Genomic DNA, 17584 nt, shown 5'->3' with positions numbered 1-17584 from the left:
TGTAGGTATACAAGGGCACCAGCTTACCCCAGGTGGAGAAGGTACTCTAAGTACCAAGTTCATAAAGAAGTGTGTCTCTCTTGGCTGTGTGAGCGGGTCTTTCCTGGCTTGAAATGGACTGTCTGCTCTGGAAGTTGGGCTTGACTCAGCCTCATCCACAGGGTTACTTCTAGAAGATGCTTCTGAGAATGTCTACAAGGAGCTTTCTAAATGTGAAGGGTCTGCCCCTTTCCAAAGAGAAAGGGAGTATCTCATCATGAAATAGGAGAAAACTTGGTTTAATTGAACAATCCATTGATAATGATTTTTTAAAATCTAATAGTATTGTCTCCTGGGAGAGAGGATGAACTGGCATGAAATATAGGTTACTGCTTCTTAAGGTAATTGATTTCCAGGCTATGAAATGTTAGAGCATTGAAAGTGAGGTATTGATTAATGGGGAAAATGCTGACAAACACCCAAATAGCCCTTATTAAGGCTCTGGACCTTGACAATGCAGCCACTTATCTTTGAGATTATTTTCCTCTGGGGCCAGACACACTATCAAAATAGGGGCCTACCTGGGCTGATTCAGGCCCCAGCAAGTTGTCTGATGGCTTCAGGAAGAGCTCTGATGCCTTTATTTATTTGTTTATTTGAAGACTGGAACTAGGGCATGAGCTCAGCACCTGAGTGCTATCCTTCAGCTTTGTTCGTTCAAGGCTGGTGCTCAGCTGCGCTAGAGCTAGAACTAGAGCTATACTTCCAAACTTTTGCTGGTTAACTGGAGATAAGCATCTTATGGACTTGCCTTCCTGGGCTGGCTCTGAACCTTCATCCCCAGATCTCAACCTCCTGAGTAACTAGGATTATGGGTATAAGCCACTAGCACCTCACTAAAGACACACACACACACACACACACACACACGCGCGCGCACACACACACACTTCCATATAGTCACGTAGTGTTCTTTGAGAAGGCTTTATTGTTGGTGGACACTACACTGTGCCATGTTCCAATCTCTTCCCTGCAAAAGTGATTTCTGTTCCTATATCTATGAAATAACACAAAACTCTGAATTGGTTTTAAAATGAAATGGAGCTTAAGCTCCTTCCTTTCCCATCTTTCCTGCTCACATGAGGGTGGAGTATAATGATTCACAGGTCACTTTCTGCTTATAATTATTAGGATTCCATCTTTCCCTTTGGGTTTTCTTATTCACAAAGTATACCAGGATCTTTTCTAAGACTCTGTATAAGAGCTATGTAAATGGAGATCAATTGCAATCATGATGGTCAGGAAACTACTGGACACATTTACAGGCTGGGTATCCCTAAGCTTAAATGCTTAGGACTAGACAACTTTCAGATTCCAGATTTTTTTCTCCCCAATTTTAGAACATAATAAGCTATATCTTGGGGATTAGACCCTATTTTAAATATGAAATCTATTTATGTTTTATACCTTCCTTTCCAACAGAACCTGGAGATAACATTTTAGATAATTTTGTGCATGAAACAGCATTTCACTGGGAGGAAATTTCCAATTGTGGCTTAATGTCAATGCTTGAAAGTTTGCAGATTTTGGAGGATTCTTTAGGATTTTCAAATTAGGGATTCACAGCTACCTAACTCTCACCAGGGACCAAAATGACTGCAAATGCTAGATGTCTTTCAAAGCAGTCTGAGGATGTCATCTCAGGAAATGATCTTTCGCCCATCAGTGAGACACACTTGTCAGACACACGCATACTCCTTGTTACCTTCCCAGCTTTGTCAGCCTCTCCACCCTTCCTACCACCCCCAATCCTCAATACCCACCTAATGCCCATACATACTGCTAGTGAGCTAGAAGATGAACTTACAATTCTTCATTTCTGGACTGTCTTTCTTGAGTGTAACGGTGTCCTGAGTTAATGCTGGCCTGGCTGAGTGCACTGAGAGAGTGTTAATAGCGTGCTGATAAGGTACATGCAGCAGGCATCCTGGAGGCATGCAGAGAGCAAGCCAAACTCACCCACTGTGCTCTTTCTGTTCTCTTCCTTGTCCTCCCTGCGATTGGGGACCAAGGGACTTGGTGGTGGTGGCTGTGGTGGAGGAGCTGGCGCCCGCCGCTTCTTCTTCTGCAGATCAACCTGGGAGCTGAGAGATGCCTAGGAAGCACAAAGGAGGAAGACAAGAGAGTCAGGGATGACACGTGTGCAGAGCATACCCCCTACAGAAGCAGCTTGGTGTGGCACAGGGGCTATAAGGAGATTGTCAGATTGTGGCTCCCATTCTGAGTCCTCTAAGGCAGGCTGTGGAGGAAGTGATAGGAGGCTTGGTTATTTCCCAGGAGTGACATATGGATGGTCACACCCCTCCAAGAACCCCAAGAATGGAGTCCATATTTTTAGGGACTCCAGAGCATAAATGAGAAAGTGATCTTTTTCTCACATTTAAATGAAAAGAGAACAATCTCTTCTGGGATAGGGGTGGGGAGCATAATGACTTGTGCCCAGGCAGAGGAAGAAGAGATGAGTGTGGCTCAAAAGTCTCCCCCTGCCTCCTACTGCTGCCCGCTTGCCCTGACTAAGGCCTGCTCCTTGCTTCTGCATGTCTGTACTCCAGAACGGTGAGGACAGACATGGCTTACATGGCAGAATGCCAGCTGTGAGCAAGAATGCTGAGTGAGAGGGGAAGGCCCTGAGTTCAAACTCTGGTATCACCATGGAGAATTTTTTTTAAGGAAGAAAGTTATTACTTCATTAACTTTGAAGGACACTGCATTCTGGGTAGAGCAGTGCAGAGAATGTGCCTATAATGAAAACAATGACATTGCTTGTCCCTACTCTCAAGGTGCTCAGACATACCTCTTGACCTTTCAAGGGCTCATTATGGAGGTGATGTCTGTGTACACCACCACTGTGAGCTCACAGCTCTGATTTCTGTGCTCCATTATTTACTAACTCATGCTTGTACCGTATATATGAGAATTAAAAGTATGATTCTACATCCCAAGAAGACAGTCTCTCCTTCTGGTATTTCAAGTATATGTGTCTGTGCTCAGACACGTGTGTGTGTGTGCGCACACACACATATGTGTGTATAAAACATTCTTTTAAATATTCAGTGTCAGCAATACTCACTTACTGCAGGAAGTATAAAGTGTATGTAAAGGCTGAAGTTCTTTGTACCTTTAGGGTGCTGGGGAGGAAACCCACAGTTGTGTATGCTAAGCAAGCATAATACTGGTGAGCTTTATGCTCCCCAGCCCTTACAATGTACAAATAAGGAAAGAAAGAAAATAAGCCCAGAGCCAGTGGCTCACCTCACATCTGTAATCTTAGCTACTAAGGAGAATGAATCTTGTGGGGTCACAGAGTTTGAAGCCAAGTAGAAAAGTCTGTGTGATTCCATCTTCAATTAACCAGCAAAATGCTACATTGGAGACATAGCTTAAATGGTGGAATGCCAGCTGTGAGCAAGAAAGCTGGGTGAGAGGGGAAGGCCCTGAGTTCAAACCTTGGTACCACCATGGAGAATTTTTTTAAAGGAAGAAAGTTATTACTTCATTAACTTTATATACAGACCAAATTACTAATAGTTGGCATGTAGTTTTCTAATCTTTCCTTTTTTTCTTAAAGGTGATGATTTTCTGTTAACTACAATGTATTATAAACATTCCCCTTGACTTTAAAGTCCTACAGTATCTCAGCCTCTTTCTAAATGGCTAGGATTACAGGTATAAGCCACTAGGCCCATTTCTTTTCTTTTCTCTTTCTCTGGGATTTCAATCACTTGAGAGAATTCTGAATCAATTATCCATTTTTTAAAAAAAAAGTATTTTCTCAATTGAACATAATATACAGGCATAGGGAAAAATGAAAGATTCAGCTTAAATACAAGTCAAAAGTCAAGATAACATCCCTACTTCTTCACAATTATTTGAATGATTAAGATTATTCTAATTTTTTAAAAGCTTGTTCTACTTGTTATCAATTACTTTGTGTGATTCCTTCTCTTGAAAATTTCCTTTACTTCACTGTTCAACTCAACTCATGACTTTAAAATTTTGTTATTATACTTCCATGTTGTGTAGCATCTTGGTTTCCTGTTCACATATCTCTTATGAACTTGACACTATTATTTTTACATATTTTATTTGTGCTGGTCCTGGGGCTTGAATTCAGAATCTGGCTTCTGTCTCTTAGCTTTTCTATTCAAGGCTGGAGCTCTACTACTTGAGCCAGCGCTCAAGCTTTTGCTGTTGTTGGTGGTTCAGTGGAGATAGGAGTAACACTTTGCTGTCCAATCTGGCTTCTAACCTTGAGTTTTATATCTCAGCCTCCTGAGTAGCTAGGATTATAGGCATGAATCACCAGAACCTGGCCACATTTTGATGTTTTTCAAATTTCAGTGATCCTTGGCTAAATACTCATATTTATTTGTGAATACAATCTGTTCATGTGGTAATGGAATCTCTGTGGGTTTCTGAGCGGAGACATGATCAGGTGATAGGAAGGTTCCCAAATAGCCAGATTTACAGGATTTTTGTCCTGGGTCTGACACCATCCACAATAATCTTTCCAACTCTGTCAGAAGTAGAATACTGTGTCTGCTGAGAAGACAGATCCTCCTGTAGCCTGGGGACTTTCACTGTCTGTTTCGGTGCAGATTCGGTTGCGTTTGATGTTCTGGATCTACCTGACTTGAGGGTCTTCTTGCTCTGCAAGCACAGGCACAGCCAGCTGTGGTATACCGAGCAGTGTGTGTGAAACACTCTTGAGTCTGCTGGGGGTGTGGACTCTCCTCACCCCAACAGTCAGGAGTTACCTGCTTCTACTTCACCAGGTATTGGCCAGAATAAAAAACACACCTGAGCTTCAGAGTGTTTCCAGAACACTGTTGGTGCTTTGCTCTGCCACAGTGGATAAATAATGTTTATTCATTTTAGTAATTTTTCAAAAGGAGAGATATAAAATAATTTGCTTTATTAACCATATTCTCCCATACGGTCCAGCCTTATTAAGTATAATTGACAAGCATGCAATATATATTTATATATTTTTATATATACTTAAGGCATATGGCTTGATGATGACATACATTATGAAATAATCGGTCAAGCTCAGCATACTTACCACCCATGTGGTTGCTGTTCACATTTTTTTCTTTTCAAAATATCTTTTAAGCAAAATCTCAAGAATTAAAAAAAATTACTATTACTATTGGTTTGATGAGCCATAATAAACCCCTTGGCCTTCAGTTCAACAGTAAAAATGTGTATTTTTGGTTGTTATAAATTAAATTTCTTAGAACACTCCCATAATTCCCTTATTTCATTTTTATTTCCTTCCCTCCTTACTGCATTTTTTCAATCAATCCATTTATGGTAACTCTCAAGTAAAGAACATGTTAAATTCCAAATAAAGACACCAGATTCTAAAGGTGCTACCCTACTTTAAAACAAAACGAATCAGGAAGTGGGCAGAATAGGAAGCCCCAGTTCCCGTTTCCCCACAGAAAGTGACTTAATAACAATTAGCAATCTAAAATGCTTTTACGTGAACCCCTGAAAAACAGATGTACCCAGGGCAAGCTCAAAGCCAAGAGCAGCCACAGTGAGTAAAAAAAAGTCAATTCATGTGAACTCCTATAGCTCTTCCCCCAGGCTAGTACAGCTCTGCACTAAAGGGGGAGGGAGGAATAAAGGCTGATTCACAATCCTCCCTTGGGAGAAAAGACCAATCAAAAGTCCAGCTTCCTAGAAAGGCTTGCCAGGGCCTTGAGGGGGCATGATTTCTATCCTGTCTGATTTGGACCACTGATGGGGAACTGGCATCTTTGGGGGGCCTAGAGTTTTGGAAAGTGGGAGCTGAGAAGAGCTTGAAGGCTGCTTGTTGTAGAGCTTGGAGACCTCGCACTGCCCCTAACAGAGGCTGGCACAGCTTGGTACAAGCCTTTGGCACAATTATGGAAAATACTAGGTTACAGATCATCCCTTGGGAGGAAATGAGAAGCGAGGAAAATTCCTGCAGCGCTCTTCTTCCCTTTTGGAAGAAGACTGGGAGTATGAGGACTGAGGACTGCAGAGATCAGGCTGGTGGGTTGGGACACAGTAAACATGCAGTAACAAAGACAGACACAAGAGGGAGCAAGAAATTATAAGCCACTTGTAAAAAACAAGAACAAAAAACAAACCCAAACCACAAACCTTTCTAATTAAGAATCCCACACACAAAACCACAGAAAATATGTCCCCAGAAGAAGTTTGAGATACCATTATTCAGCTGGATGGAGTGATCTACTTTTGTATCCTGTTAAGTAGCTAATTTGTAAGGTCTGGCTAATTTTTCAAATATACAATTTATGGTTAAAAAACAAAAAATCAGGAGGGGCTGGGAAGGTGGCTCAGTGGTAGAGTGCTTGCCTTGCATGCATGAAGCCCTGGGTTCAATTCCTCAGCACCACATAAGCAGAAAAAGCCAGAAGTGGCGCTATGGCTCAAGTGGTAGAGCGCTAGCCTTGAGCTGAAGAGCTGAGGGCCCAGAGTTCAGGCCCACGACCAACACCCCCCTCCAAAAAAAAAAAAAATCAGGAAAGTTGAGCTAAAGGAACAAGTTAAATCTCCAGAAAACATCTCCAAAGAAATGGAAATCCATGATTTGGAAAAGAAAAATAATTATTTTACAGAAGTTGAGTGAATAAAAAATAGCTAGCGGGGCTCAGGTGGCTTACGCCTATAATTCTAGCTATTCAAAAGGCTAAGATCTGAGGTTCATGGTTTGAAGCCAGCCCAGGCAGGAAAGTCTGTGAGCCTCTTATCTCCAATTAACCACCAGAAAACTGGAAGTGGTGCTGTGGCACAAAGTGGTAGATTGCTGACAGCACAGGATCTGAGTTCAAGCCCCACAACTGGCCAAAAAATTGGTAGCTAAGTAAAATACAGAAAACTATACATGGGCAAAGTTATACTTTTTTAAAAAAATACCTGTTCCTTCTATAAAAAGGAAAAACAAATTCTGGAGCTGAAAAATAAAATAAGTTTAAAAGCTTACAAAATGGATTCATACTTAGATTTAGTCAAGTGGAAGAAACAATTAGTAAACTTGAAGACATGTCACTTGAAATCATTCCCCAAGTTAGAGGAGAGAAATGGATGTGCAAATTCAAGAAGCTCAAAGGGGGAAGAGATGGGGAAGAACAATGAAAGGGGTAACATTGAACAAGATGCATTATACTCATTTTTCATGTAACTACTTAAAGATGATAAAAAATAAGTTAAAATAAAGATAGGGAAATAATATTTTAAAAAGGAGTTTAAAGCACTCCAACTAAATAAAGCCAAAGACATCCAGAAGAAGATACTTTAAAATCAAAATACTCAAAGTAAAGGACAAAGAGAAAAACTTCAAAACAGAAAAAGGAAACTGAGCTGGCTTCTACCACTTGACTCAAACCCCAGTTCAGCTTTTTGATGGTTAATTGGGAATGGAGTCTCTTGGGCTTTTTCTGCCTGGCTGGCTATAAACTCCACACTCCAATCCAGGTATCAGCCTCCTGAACAGCCAAGATTGCAGACATGAGCCAATAGCACCCAGCAAAACTGCTTTTTTTTTCTATTTTGTAAAAAAGTACAAAATGTTTTTTTTTGTTTGTTTTTATTTTTGGCAGTCTTGGGGCATGAACTCAGGACCTGGGTGCTGTCCCTGAGCCTTCTGTGCTCAAGGCTAGTTCTTTACCACTTGAGCCATAGTGCCACTTCTGGCTTTTTCTGAGTAGTTTATTAAAGATAAGCATCTTCTGTTCTCACTGTATTTGATTCCGGTGCCCTGCCTCTTGTATATACATTTTCCTAATTTGGGGAGGGGAAAGGAAATAACAAAATGCTGAAATAAGGATACAGGTTGACCCACTGTAACAATGAGATGTATAAGACACTATGTTGAAAATGAACTTTACAACTTGGGGGCGGGGAGGGAGAAGTTGAGGAGGAAGGGATGATAGAGGAAAAACAAAGGAGGAGGTAATAATGCTAGATGGGAACTGTACTCATTACCTTACTCATGTAACTGTAACCCCTCTATACGGTACCTTTACAATAAAAATATACAAAAAAAGAGTCTCATTGAGTAGCTAGGACTACAGGTATGAGCCACCAGCACCCAGCTAACATTGGAATTTTGATAGGAACTTCAGTGAATCTATAGCTTGCTTTGGGGTAATATAAACAGAGTAATAGTATTCATGAACGCTGAACATTGGGTATCTTTTCAGTTATTTGTGTCTTCTCAATTTCTGTCATCAATGTTTTATAGTTTGCAGTATACAGACATTTCCCCTTCTTGGTTAGATTTATAAAAGCAAACGTGAGTTCATCAAACTAAAAAGCTTCTGAACAGCAAAGAAAATACTGAAGGATACAGAGACAACCCATGGATTGTGAAAAAACATTTCAAACCATATATCAGATAAGTGGATAGTATATTAAATATGTAAAAAGCTTAACTTCAAGAAAACAGCCCAATTCAACAGTGAGCAAAGGACCTCAACAGATACTCTCAAAAGAATATATAAATGGTGAAGGGATATATGAGAAAACTTGTCAACATCTCAAATCCTCAGAGAGAAGCAAATTAAAACCACATTATTGCCTCAAACCTGTAAGAATGGTTATTATACACAAAGGCAAATGATAGGAAGTGTTGGGAAGGATGTAGAGAAAAGGGAAGTTCATGTACACTCTTAGGGGGAATGTAAAGTAACACTACCATTTTGAGAAATTAATGGAGGTCATCAATAATTCACAGAGTTGCCATTCAATCTAGAAATTTTATTTCTTAGTATACATCCAAAGGATCAGAAAACAGTCTGGCCTCGAATTTGCCATTCTTTTACCAGTTTCCTGAGTGTGGAGACTACAGCAAAACGCACCGTACCTGGCAAGAATAAATTCTTTTTCTTTTGTTTTTGGAGGGGGAGTACTGGGGTTTGAACTAAGAAGTCTCTGTGTTTACCAGACAAGTGTTCTACTACTTGAGCTACGACTGCACCTTAAGAATAGATTCTTAATATTCCCTTCACACACACACTATTATAAGTTGGTGAAGGTGTAGACATATTAATTATCTTGGTGGACTATTTCTACAATGTACTAAACACCACAAAATTTATCCATAAATACACCAAACTATCATGTATCAGTTAAAATAAAACTTTAATATGAAGAAATAAAAACCTTGCCAGTGGGTGCTTATTATTTATTATCACTAGATTGCCTTGTAAGATTGGTAAGGGGAGTGCTTTGAACTGAAATGAAAGTATACTGGATAACAAGAAAGTACCTTAATGTATGAAGCTGTTAAGGCAATTACATAGAAAAATATAGAATTCTGTAATACAATAATCATAGTGTGCAAAATCATTTTTATTTCTGGTATAGAATTTGAAAGATAAAAGCACAAAAATAACTACAAGTATGAAATGGTGTTAATGGATATAATATATAAAAAATGTAATTTGTGACATCACTTACGTAAAGTGGGGAAAATGTAAAGGAGCACAGCTTTTAATACTGTTCTTGTTAAATTGATATCAACTTTAAAAAAAAGATTGTCATAAGTATATTTTATGCAATCTCCAGGGTAAATCACAAAGAAAACACCTACAGAAGATGCACAAAAGAAAATGAGAAAGGAATCCAAGTCTGTCAGTATAAAAAGAATCAATAAAACACAAAGGCAATAGGAGGGAAAAAAGGACAAAATACATAAATACAGAAAATCAATAACAGAATAGACAGTGAACCCTTCTTTATCTGTAATTGCTTAAATACATCTAGATTTAACACCCTTAGAAATGACACAGTGAATAAAAGGGGGAATAAACAGAGTTAACTATGATCTGTCTATACTATATGGCACACATAGCTATAAGGGTATATATGATATATATGTGGTTATCCACATACATATACATATAATGTATACATATATGATACATATTTATATATTATTTATAAATGTCATATATATCTACAGAATACACATTCTTCACAAGTGCATATAAAACATTTCCCAAGAGAAGTCATACTCTAATCAACAAAGAAGTTCTTAACAAAATTTAAAAGACTAAATCAAGCTGGACATGGTGGCACATATCTGTAATGGTAGGCTGAAGTTGGAGGATTATACTACTTCGGGGTATACAGTCAGTAAGTTCTAGGCCAGTTTGGGCAACTTATGAGATTGTCTCCAAAAATGAAAACAAAAATACAAAAAACTAGAAACCATACCATTAATAGAATACTGGAAAAGTAGATATTTAGCAACATAGAATTAAACAGCCAATAGTTCAAAGAAAAAAACTCACAAGGAGACTTAGAAATTATATGCAGGCAAATGAAAATATAACGTAACAAAACCTACAAGATGCAACGAAAGCCAAAAGAGAAAACTTGTAGCAATATAGACCCACATTAAAAAGGAAGAAAGCTCTTTTCAGCAGCCTAAATTTGTATCTCAAGAACTAAAAGCAGATCTAAACCAAGATTTAGTAGAATAAAAGAAATAATGAAAATTTGAGCAGAAATATATGAAATAGAAAACAAAAAATAGAAAAAGAAACGAGTTGATTATCCACAAAGATGAGTAAAATTGGAAAACTCTTAGCTACCTAAGAAAATTTCAGGAAGACTAAAATTTAAAAATCAGAAATGAAAAACAGCATTAGACTACTATAAAGAATTAGAGTAGATTATGCAGACAAAGTATTATACATGCTACCATGACTGGATCATTAAGAAATAAATTATCTGAGCAGATTTGAAAACCATTACATTCTTCACCAAAGGAAAGGCCTTGACTGGTTGACTTCAATGGATGATTCTACCAAACATTTATCTATAGAAGAAATAATACCAATCATTCTTCCTCCACCAAGAAAAACAGAGGAAGAAACATTTCCACACTCACTTTTAAAGCCTGAATTAGCCTAATACCAAAATAAGACAATGACACTATTGGAAAAAATCTCTAAAAACCAGTATTACTAATGATCATTGATACAAAAATCTTCAATCAATTACTAGAACAAAATTTATCTGTACAATAAAAGAAGGTATACTATGATCAAGTCAGATTCACTCTTGGACAGCAAGGATAGTTCAATATTCTAAAAAAAAATCAATGTAATAAACAATATTAACAGATTGAAAGGTAAAAACCAAAGGTCATCTCAACTGTGCAAGAAAAAAATTTGATAAAACTAAGAATCTCTTTATACTAAAAACACTATGCAAATGAACAGAAGTAAATAACCTCAGTATAATAAAGTTCATATACAAAACATCCCTAACCTAAGATCATACTCAAAAGAGAAAATCAACTGTTTTCCCTCTAAGATGATAAAGGCAAGGATGCCCACTTCCATAAGAAGACAGTGACTAGGAGCTACAAAAGATAGTTGAAGAATTAAAGACACAATAAATGGAAAAGTATTTTCATGTTCACAGCTTGGAAGTCAAACTACTCATATGGCTCAGTCATCTATTAGATTCAATATACCCCCTAATCAATATGCCAAAGGTATTATTTTTACAGAAATAAATTTATCAAACATTTACTAATGGTGCCAATTGTACCTCATAAAACTTTCTCAAAATCCTCCCTAACCAGGTAAATTTGTACTATCTTTGGTTTTTGTTGTTGTTGTTGTTGTTTTGCTGGGCTTGAGCTTAGGGCCTGGGCAAAAATATATGACATATATTAGATAAAAATATATGAAATAGAAATATATGAAATGGGCACCCCTCATAGCTAGTGCTCTAACATCTAAGCCACATCTCCATAAAAGTCTCATGGGCTTTCCTGCTCAGGATGGTTTTGAACAGCTCTTTAGATCTCAGCATCTCAAGTTGCTAGGATTACAAGTGTGAGCCACTAGTGCCTGGTTATCTTTGTTTTACAAAGGAAGAAATGGAGGCTTATGGAAGGTTCCTCACCCAAGGTCAAAGAGCTAATGTGAGCAGCAGTGGGAATAAATCTCATTGTGGTTTGACTCTGAGCCAGTGCTCTGAGGCCATTTCCTTATATTGTCTTCCCTGTTGGAGGCCAATAGGTCAGGAAGAAATAACTGCAGTTCAAATGGAAATGTTCCTTCCTATGATACTGTAAGTGACTCAAATCCAGTGTTCTCATTGTTTTACATGGTAAACATCTGCCCATGGGCAAATTGGAAAACTAGTTGGTTCTTGAAAATATTGAAGGGTAAACATTTTAAAATTCAATACCCTCATTTAGCATATTCCTCAAGAAACAAAGTATCTAGCTGTTCTTACTTCTGTCCTCTTCTCTTCATATTCTGCTAATTCAGTGCTTTCTTGCTATAGAATGAATATATGTCCCACTAAATTCGTATTGAAATCCTAACCCCCCAGTGTGATGATCAGAACGGTGGTGATCAGATCTTTTAAAAGGGTCCTGTCAAAGTTTGGGAATACTCTACAGCTCTCCTTCTACAGTATGTAAACATAGCAGGAGACACCTAAGCAGGAGACATCTAAGGCATTTCTTTTGGAAGGTCAGAGGTGATTTCAATCCAGGTCTCCCCTGGTGAATGAAAGCAAGGAAGCTTCCCTCAGTAGCAGAGCCAACACTGGCTTCCCCATCTTCTAGAAAGCACAGTTCCAGGGGTCCCTGTGCTCCCTCACTGTGTGACTTATGTATACACCCTGACTTGAGGGGGGAGAACAGGAAACTCTAAACAGGATAAATATAGACTCTTGTCATTTCCTTATCTTGATCTCCTATCTTACTCAGGGTTTGACATTTTATAGGAACTTAATAAAAATGACTAAATGTCCATTTTTTTTTAATCTGACCTGCCCACCCTTTCTACCTACCTGGAACCTGCATACCAGATCCTCTCACCTACAGCCCTGTGCCTGCAGCCTCCAGTGATCCTGACTTTGTGTCCTATCCTTACCACTATGGTCAGTTCTGGTAGGTCTGCCTTGTTTGTTTTACTTATGCCATTCCCAGGGCTTGAACTCAGGACCTGGGCACTGTCCTTGGGCTTTATTGTTCCAGGCTAGTACTATACTGCCTTATCCACACCTCCACTTTCTTATGGGGAGGTTACTTGGAGTTAGAGCTCAGGGACTACCCAGGCTGCCTTTGAACCATGATCCTCAGATCTCCTGAGTCGCCAGGATTAAAGACATGAGCCACTGGTGCCCAGCTGGGGTTGGACTTAATGTTTCTGCATAAAGCTGCAAACAGTTCATTCCCTTTGTTGCACAGCAACATAGTACACGAATAAATCACTCCTATTCTCACTCATTGTGGAAGGACATGTGGTAGGCGCAAGATGACCGCTACCATGAACAATGCTGCTGTGAACACACCTATTCAGGTTTGGAGATGAAGTGTGCAAGGTTCATAGAATCAGTGGGGGGTACACACCCTCACTAGGAGGGGAATACGATACATGGGAGGTGTTTGGTCCTGGGATGTGTGTAGTTAGCTTTTAGTGGCTGCTGGCCAATGATTTTCTACAGCGGACGCTCAGAAATCATTATTCCTTATTTTGATTCCTTCTGCATGTTTTTTTTCCCTCTCTAAGTTGAAAATTTAAAATTCCTCCAGGATCCTCAGTGACTCCACTTTTCCTGCTATATGATCTTGTCCCATAGGCTAGAGAAAGCACAGATCCAGGAGGAGGAGCCAGTTTCCCAGATACGGATCCTGTTCTCTGAAGGAAAGCCTATTCTCCACAGGCTTGGGAGGCTTGGAACTGGTCTTGGGAAGCTCTCCAGGAACTCCTGTGCAGAGTTCCTGATCCTTTTCACCAGTAGACAACCTCTCCTCCCATGGAGATACCAGACAAAGGTAAAGATCATGTTCCCATGCAGAAAATCCCTCCCTGTCCCCATGAAGTTTACTGAGCATAAAGTTTACTGAGCACAGCTTCCCCTTGAACTTCCCTGGCCTCTGTCATCCAGCCTCACTGCCATTTGACTTCCCTTCTCCATCCTCGGACAGCTGCCTGTGCAACATCACTATTCTCCCCAGGTTCTCACCCAAGGGCTCTTTATGTGTCATCTGGGGTGTTCCTGCTTTCTTGAGCCTGTTCTTCCCAGTACAATGCCACAACCATTGCTTCTTCTCTCCTTTACACTTCACTCTTCACCTCTTATTATCTGTGTACAGACAGAGGCTCACCTGTCCACTGTCCTAAAAAAACACAACTTTTATCCATAGCCTAATGATGCATCCAGATTTACACACCGGTCAGATATTCTTCAGACACTGGACTCCTCACCTTTGCTGTTGGCTCTGCCCTGTTGCTCACTTCTAATTGGGTCAATTATTGCCATGAATTACATGCCTGCTCTCAAATGGCCCTGAGTATCTCCTGCTCAGGTTATTCTGCCCTACTTGGTTTCCACCAGTACGTCATGTATTTATTAAAAATTTTATGTGCCAGGCACTATTCTCCATGAAGGAGCAGACTCAGAAGGACAAAAGATGCTTTCTCTCCACGGAGTTCACATCTCAGTGAGATAGGTAAGAGATAAGCAACTGGACATTAGGGACACATTTTTACTAAAAATAAAATGTGGCCAGGCACTGGTAGCTCATGCCTGTAATCCTAGCTACTCAGGAAACTGAGATCTGAGGACTGCAGATTGAAGCCAGCCCAGGTAGGAAAGTCTGTGAGGTTCTTATCTCCAATAAACTACTCAGTCAGTGGCAATGTAGCTCAAGTGATGAGTCCTAACCTTGAGCCAATGAAGCTCAGGGACGGCACCCAGGCCTTGAGTTCAAGACCTAGGTCCTAGCACGAAAGTATGTAAGTAAATAAATAAACTGTGGTAGTGACATGTCCTTATGGTGTTGGGGATGGAATGTTGGTATGGGTGACAAACAGTAAGAGAATCATGGAAGGCTGCTTTGAGGAACTGGGTGTTTTCCCACAAGCAAACCAGAGGGTAGGGACCATGTGGCTTATTAACACCAATGCTGGGGTGACATTGGTGACACTCAGAAGTGCCAGTGAGGTAGGGTCACAAGGTATATGCTATGATTGCTGGCACTGGGAAGGAGACTGACTTTATGTGCTGTCACTTTTGCTTTACAAGTCCAAGAAGGAACCACCCAAACAGCAAGTACAGCAGGGTGCCCGCCTCTCAGTGTGGTCCCAACAGTGCTGACCTCATGCACACGAACCTCTATGTATACAAAGACCCTCATAGCTGCATCATCCTGTGTTTCCCCATCTCTCATGCATCCTTCAGGACCCAGATCATTTTCACACCTCACAAAAAATAATGACTGCCTGTTCCATCATCCAGGATATCTGCACACCTGGCTGAGTGGTAACTGGTGTGTATATATTTCTGGATGGGGACCTCAGAACCACCAAGAGGACCTATATCCACCTGTGTGTCTGAGCACTTAGCAGGGCCAGTCAGGGCATGGGACAGGCCAAGCATCTGCAATAGGAATGACAATACCAGGCAGAGAAGCCTGCTGAGACACTGGTTCATTCATATTACTTTCTTCACATCTGCTTCCCAGGAGGATAAGGTGAAGCATGTTCCTGTATATATTCTTCAGGTTTAATTGTTCCTTTAGAAAAGGAAATTTAAAAAACAAAGGCTTTCAGCTGTATCTGCAGATGAACAAAAAAGTAGATTAATATATAAAGGAGAAGAAGAGATATAATAAAAAATAAGCAGAAATTAAGAAACAAAAGGATAAAAGAGAAAATGGCCCTGAACTGTTTGCTCTGAAATGATTAAGCAATTAACTTCTATCTACATCATCAAGGGGAAGGAGAGAGACCATTAGAAAGATCTCAAGAGAGATGTGGAGACTCAATGGGATCCTTATCAAAATGAAACAATTCATTCAGCAGGCTCTGGGACCAGCAGGACCAGGTCCAGGTAAGCGATTTTCATGTGGGGAGTCCTGTCCATAGTCATTAAGTGCACTCTGACAGAGAAAGTTCAGCTGTATAGGGTTGGAAAAAATGCTTTCTTTTTCTTTTTCTTCTTTATTGTGAAAAAACTGTACAGAGGGGTTACAATTACATGGGCAAGATAATGAGTACATTTCTTTTTTTTTTTTTTTTTTCGGTCGTGGGGCTTGAACTCTGGGCCTGGGCGCTGTCCCTCAGCTCTTCAGCTCAAGGCGAGCGCTCTACCACATGAGCTACAGCGCCACTAATGAGTACATTTCTTATCAAGCATTGTAGCCTCCTCCTTTGTTTCCCCTTCCTATCCTTCGAGGTCATGTGCAAGACCACATTCCTTTGCACCTTTGGTGTCATCTGACTTCCAAGTAACCCCTTCTGCCATGCAGTCCATTCTGAGAAGACCTTGCACTAGTGAGTGGTGCACTCATGTAGAGCAACAAGCATTAAAATACCTTTAGAACAACTTTAGGTTTGTCTGAACAAGTTTCTCATTAGCCTTTGTTGCCCTGGTTCACATCTATTTTGGACCTAACAGAGCACCTAACAACAGCTTCTCACATTCCCTAGTCAATCCCCACAAGCATTATGCTCTGTACATGTGTACCTACCAAAATGAAAGTTTAAAATCTCCTACAAGTAAAAATTAACTCACCATCTTCCTTGAGCTGTGGGAGATGTTGCCATCTTACCTTCTTATGAAATGGTAAGGTCTCGCTGGCACCCATCTAGGCTTTGTGCATGACATAACTTAGGAGGCAAGCACTGGTTTCTGCCCATACAGGGGACAGTCCCTCCACACCCCCTAGGTAGGAGCAAGGGGGACGTGGGTGCTTCAGTACAAGTTTTGTTAACTTTTGGTATGAATTCCAACAATGTTCTTTTTTATTAATATGTTTTTTGGTGAAAATACTGTACAGAGGGGTTACAATTACATGAGTAATGAGTACATTTCTTATCAAGCATTGTTGCCTCCTCCTTTGTTTCCCCTTCCCATCCTCCCCCCCCCACCAAAGTTGTAGAGTTCATTTTTCGACATAACACCTTGTACATCTCATTGTTGCAATGGGTCCACCTGTATCCCTATTTAAACAATTCCAATAATATTCTTAAGAGAATAACACAAGAAGGTGGGTCAAGCGCAAACTAAGACTGGAGAAAGTGAATAAATTAGGATCCTTATAAGATACATTGTATCAGTCTCTATTATTCTGTCAACTATTCAAACTATGTAATGAAAAGTGAAGGCTTTATGAACATTTCGAGTGTTTATAAAGTTCCCATTAAGAAATCAGACTTAATTTTAATCTAATTCCTCCCCAGTAACAATTCTTTGTTTATAAAACATTTATTATTATAATTTTGTGGTGCTAAGGATTGAACCCAGGACCTTTACCCTTAAGGTATATCCCTGGACCTTTTTAGAAATGTACTTTCATAACAGGGTTCATTTGAAACTATTTGTTGTCCATGTCTAATCTTTTTTTTGCTGAAGAGAATCTTTGAGAGGTTCATGTTAACTTGCAGACAGTCAGCAAAGACCACCATGTGATTCCCACCAGATATGAGAAAGGGGTATATCAGGATGCAGAAGACCAAGTCAATGCCTGGATTCCTTGCCTATTGTCTCATAATAGTCCCTT

General features: G+C 39.8%; 1 protein-coding gene across 6 annotated transcripts in view; it reads right to left on the bottom strand.

Annotated features, from left to right (window-relative positions):
• Positions 1–17584, bottom strand: part of Cobl (cordon-bleu WH2 repeat protein) — a 188617-nt gene that overhangs the window by 67723 nt on the left and 103310 nt on the right. For all 6 annotated transcript variants that reach the window (XM_013024460.1, XM_013024464.1, XM_013024462.1 and 3 more), the window contains one exon: positions 1999–2134. In XM_013024460.1, coding sequence (XP_012879914.1) covers positions 1999–2134 — 136 coding nt within the window. The remainder of the gene's footprint in view (positions 1–1998; positions 2135–17584) is intronic.

The sequence above is a fragment of the Dipodomys ordii genome, unplaced genomic scaffold, assembly GCF_000151885.1.
Source record: "Dipodomys ordii isolate 6190 unplaced genomic scaffold, Dord_2.0 Scaffold76, whole genome shotgun sequence".
Classification (NCBI taxonomy): Eukaryota; Metazoa; Chordata; class Mammalia; order Rodentia; family Heteromyidae; genus Dipodomys; species Dipodomys ordii.
Note: the sequence above shows the minus strand (reverse complement) of the source record. Positions and strands in the feature narration are given on the sequence as shown.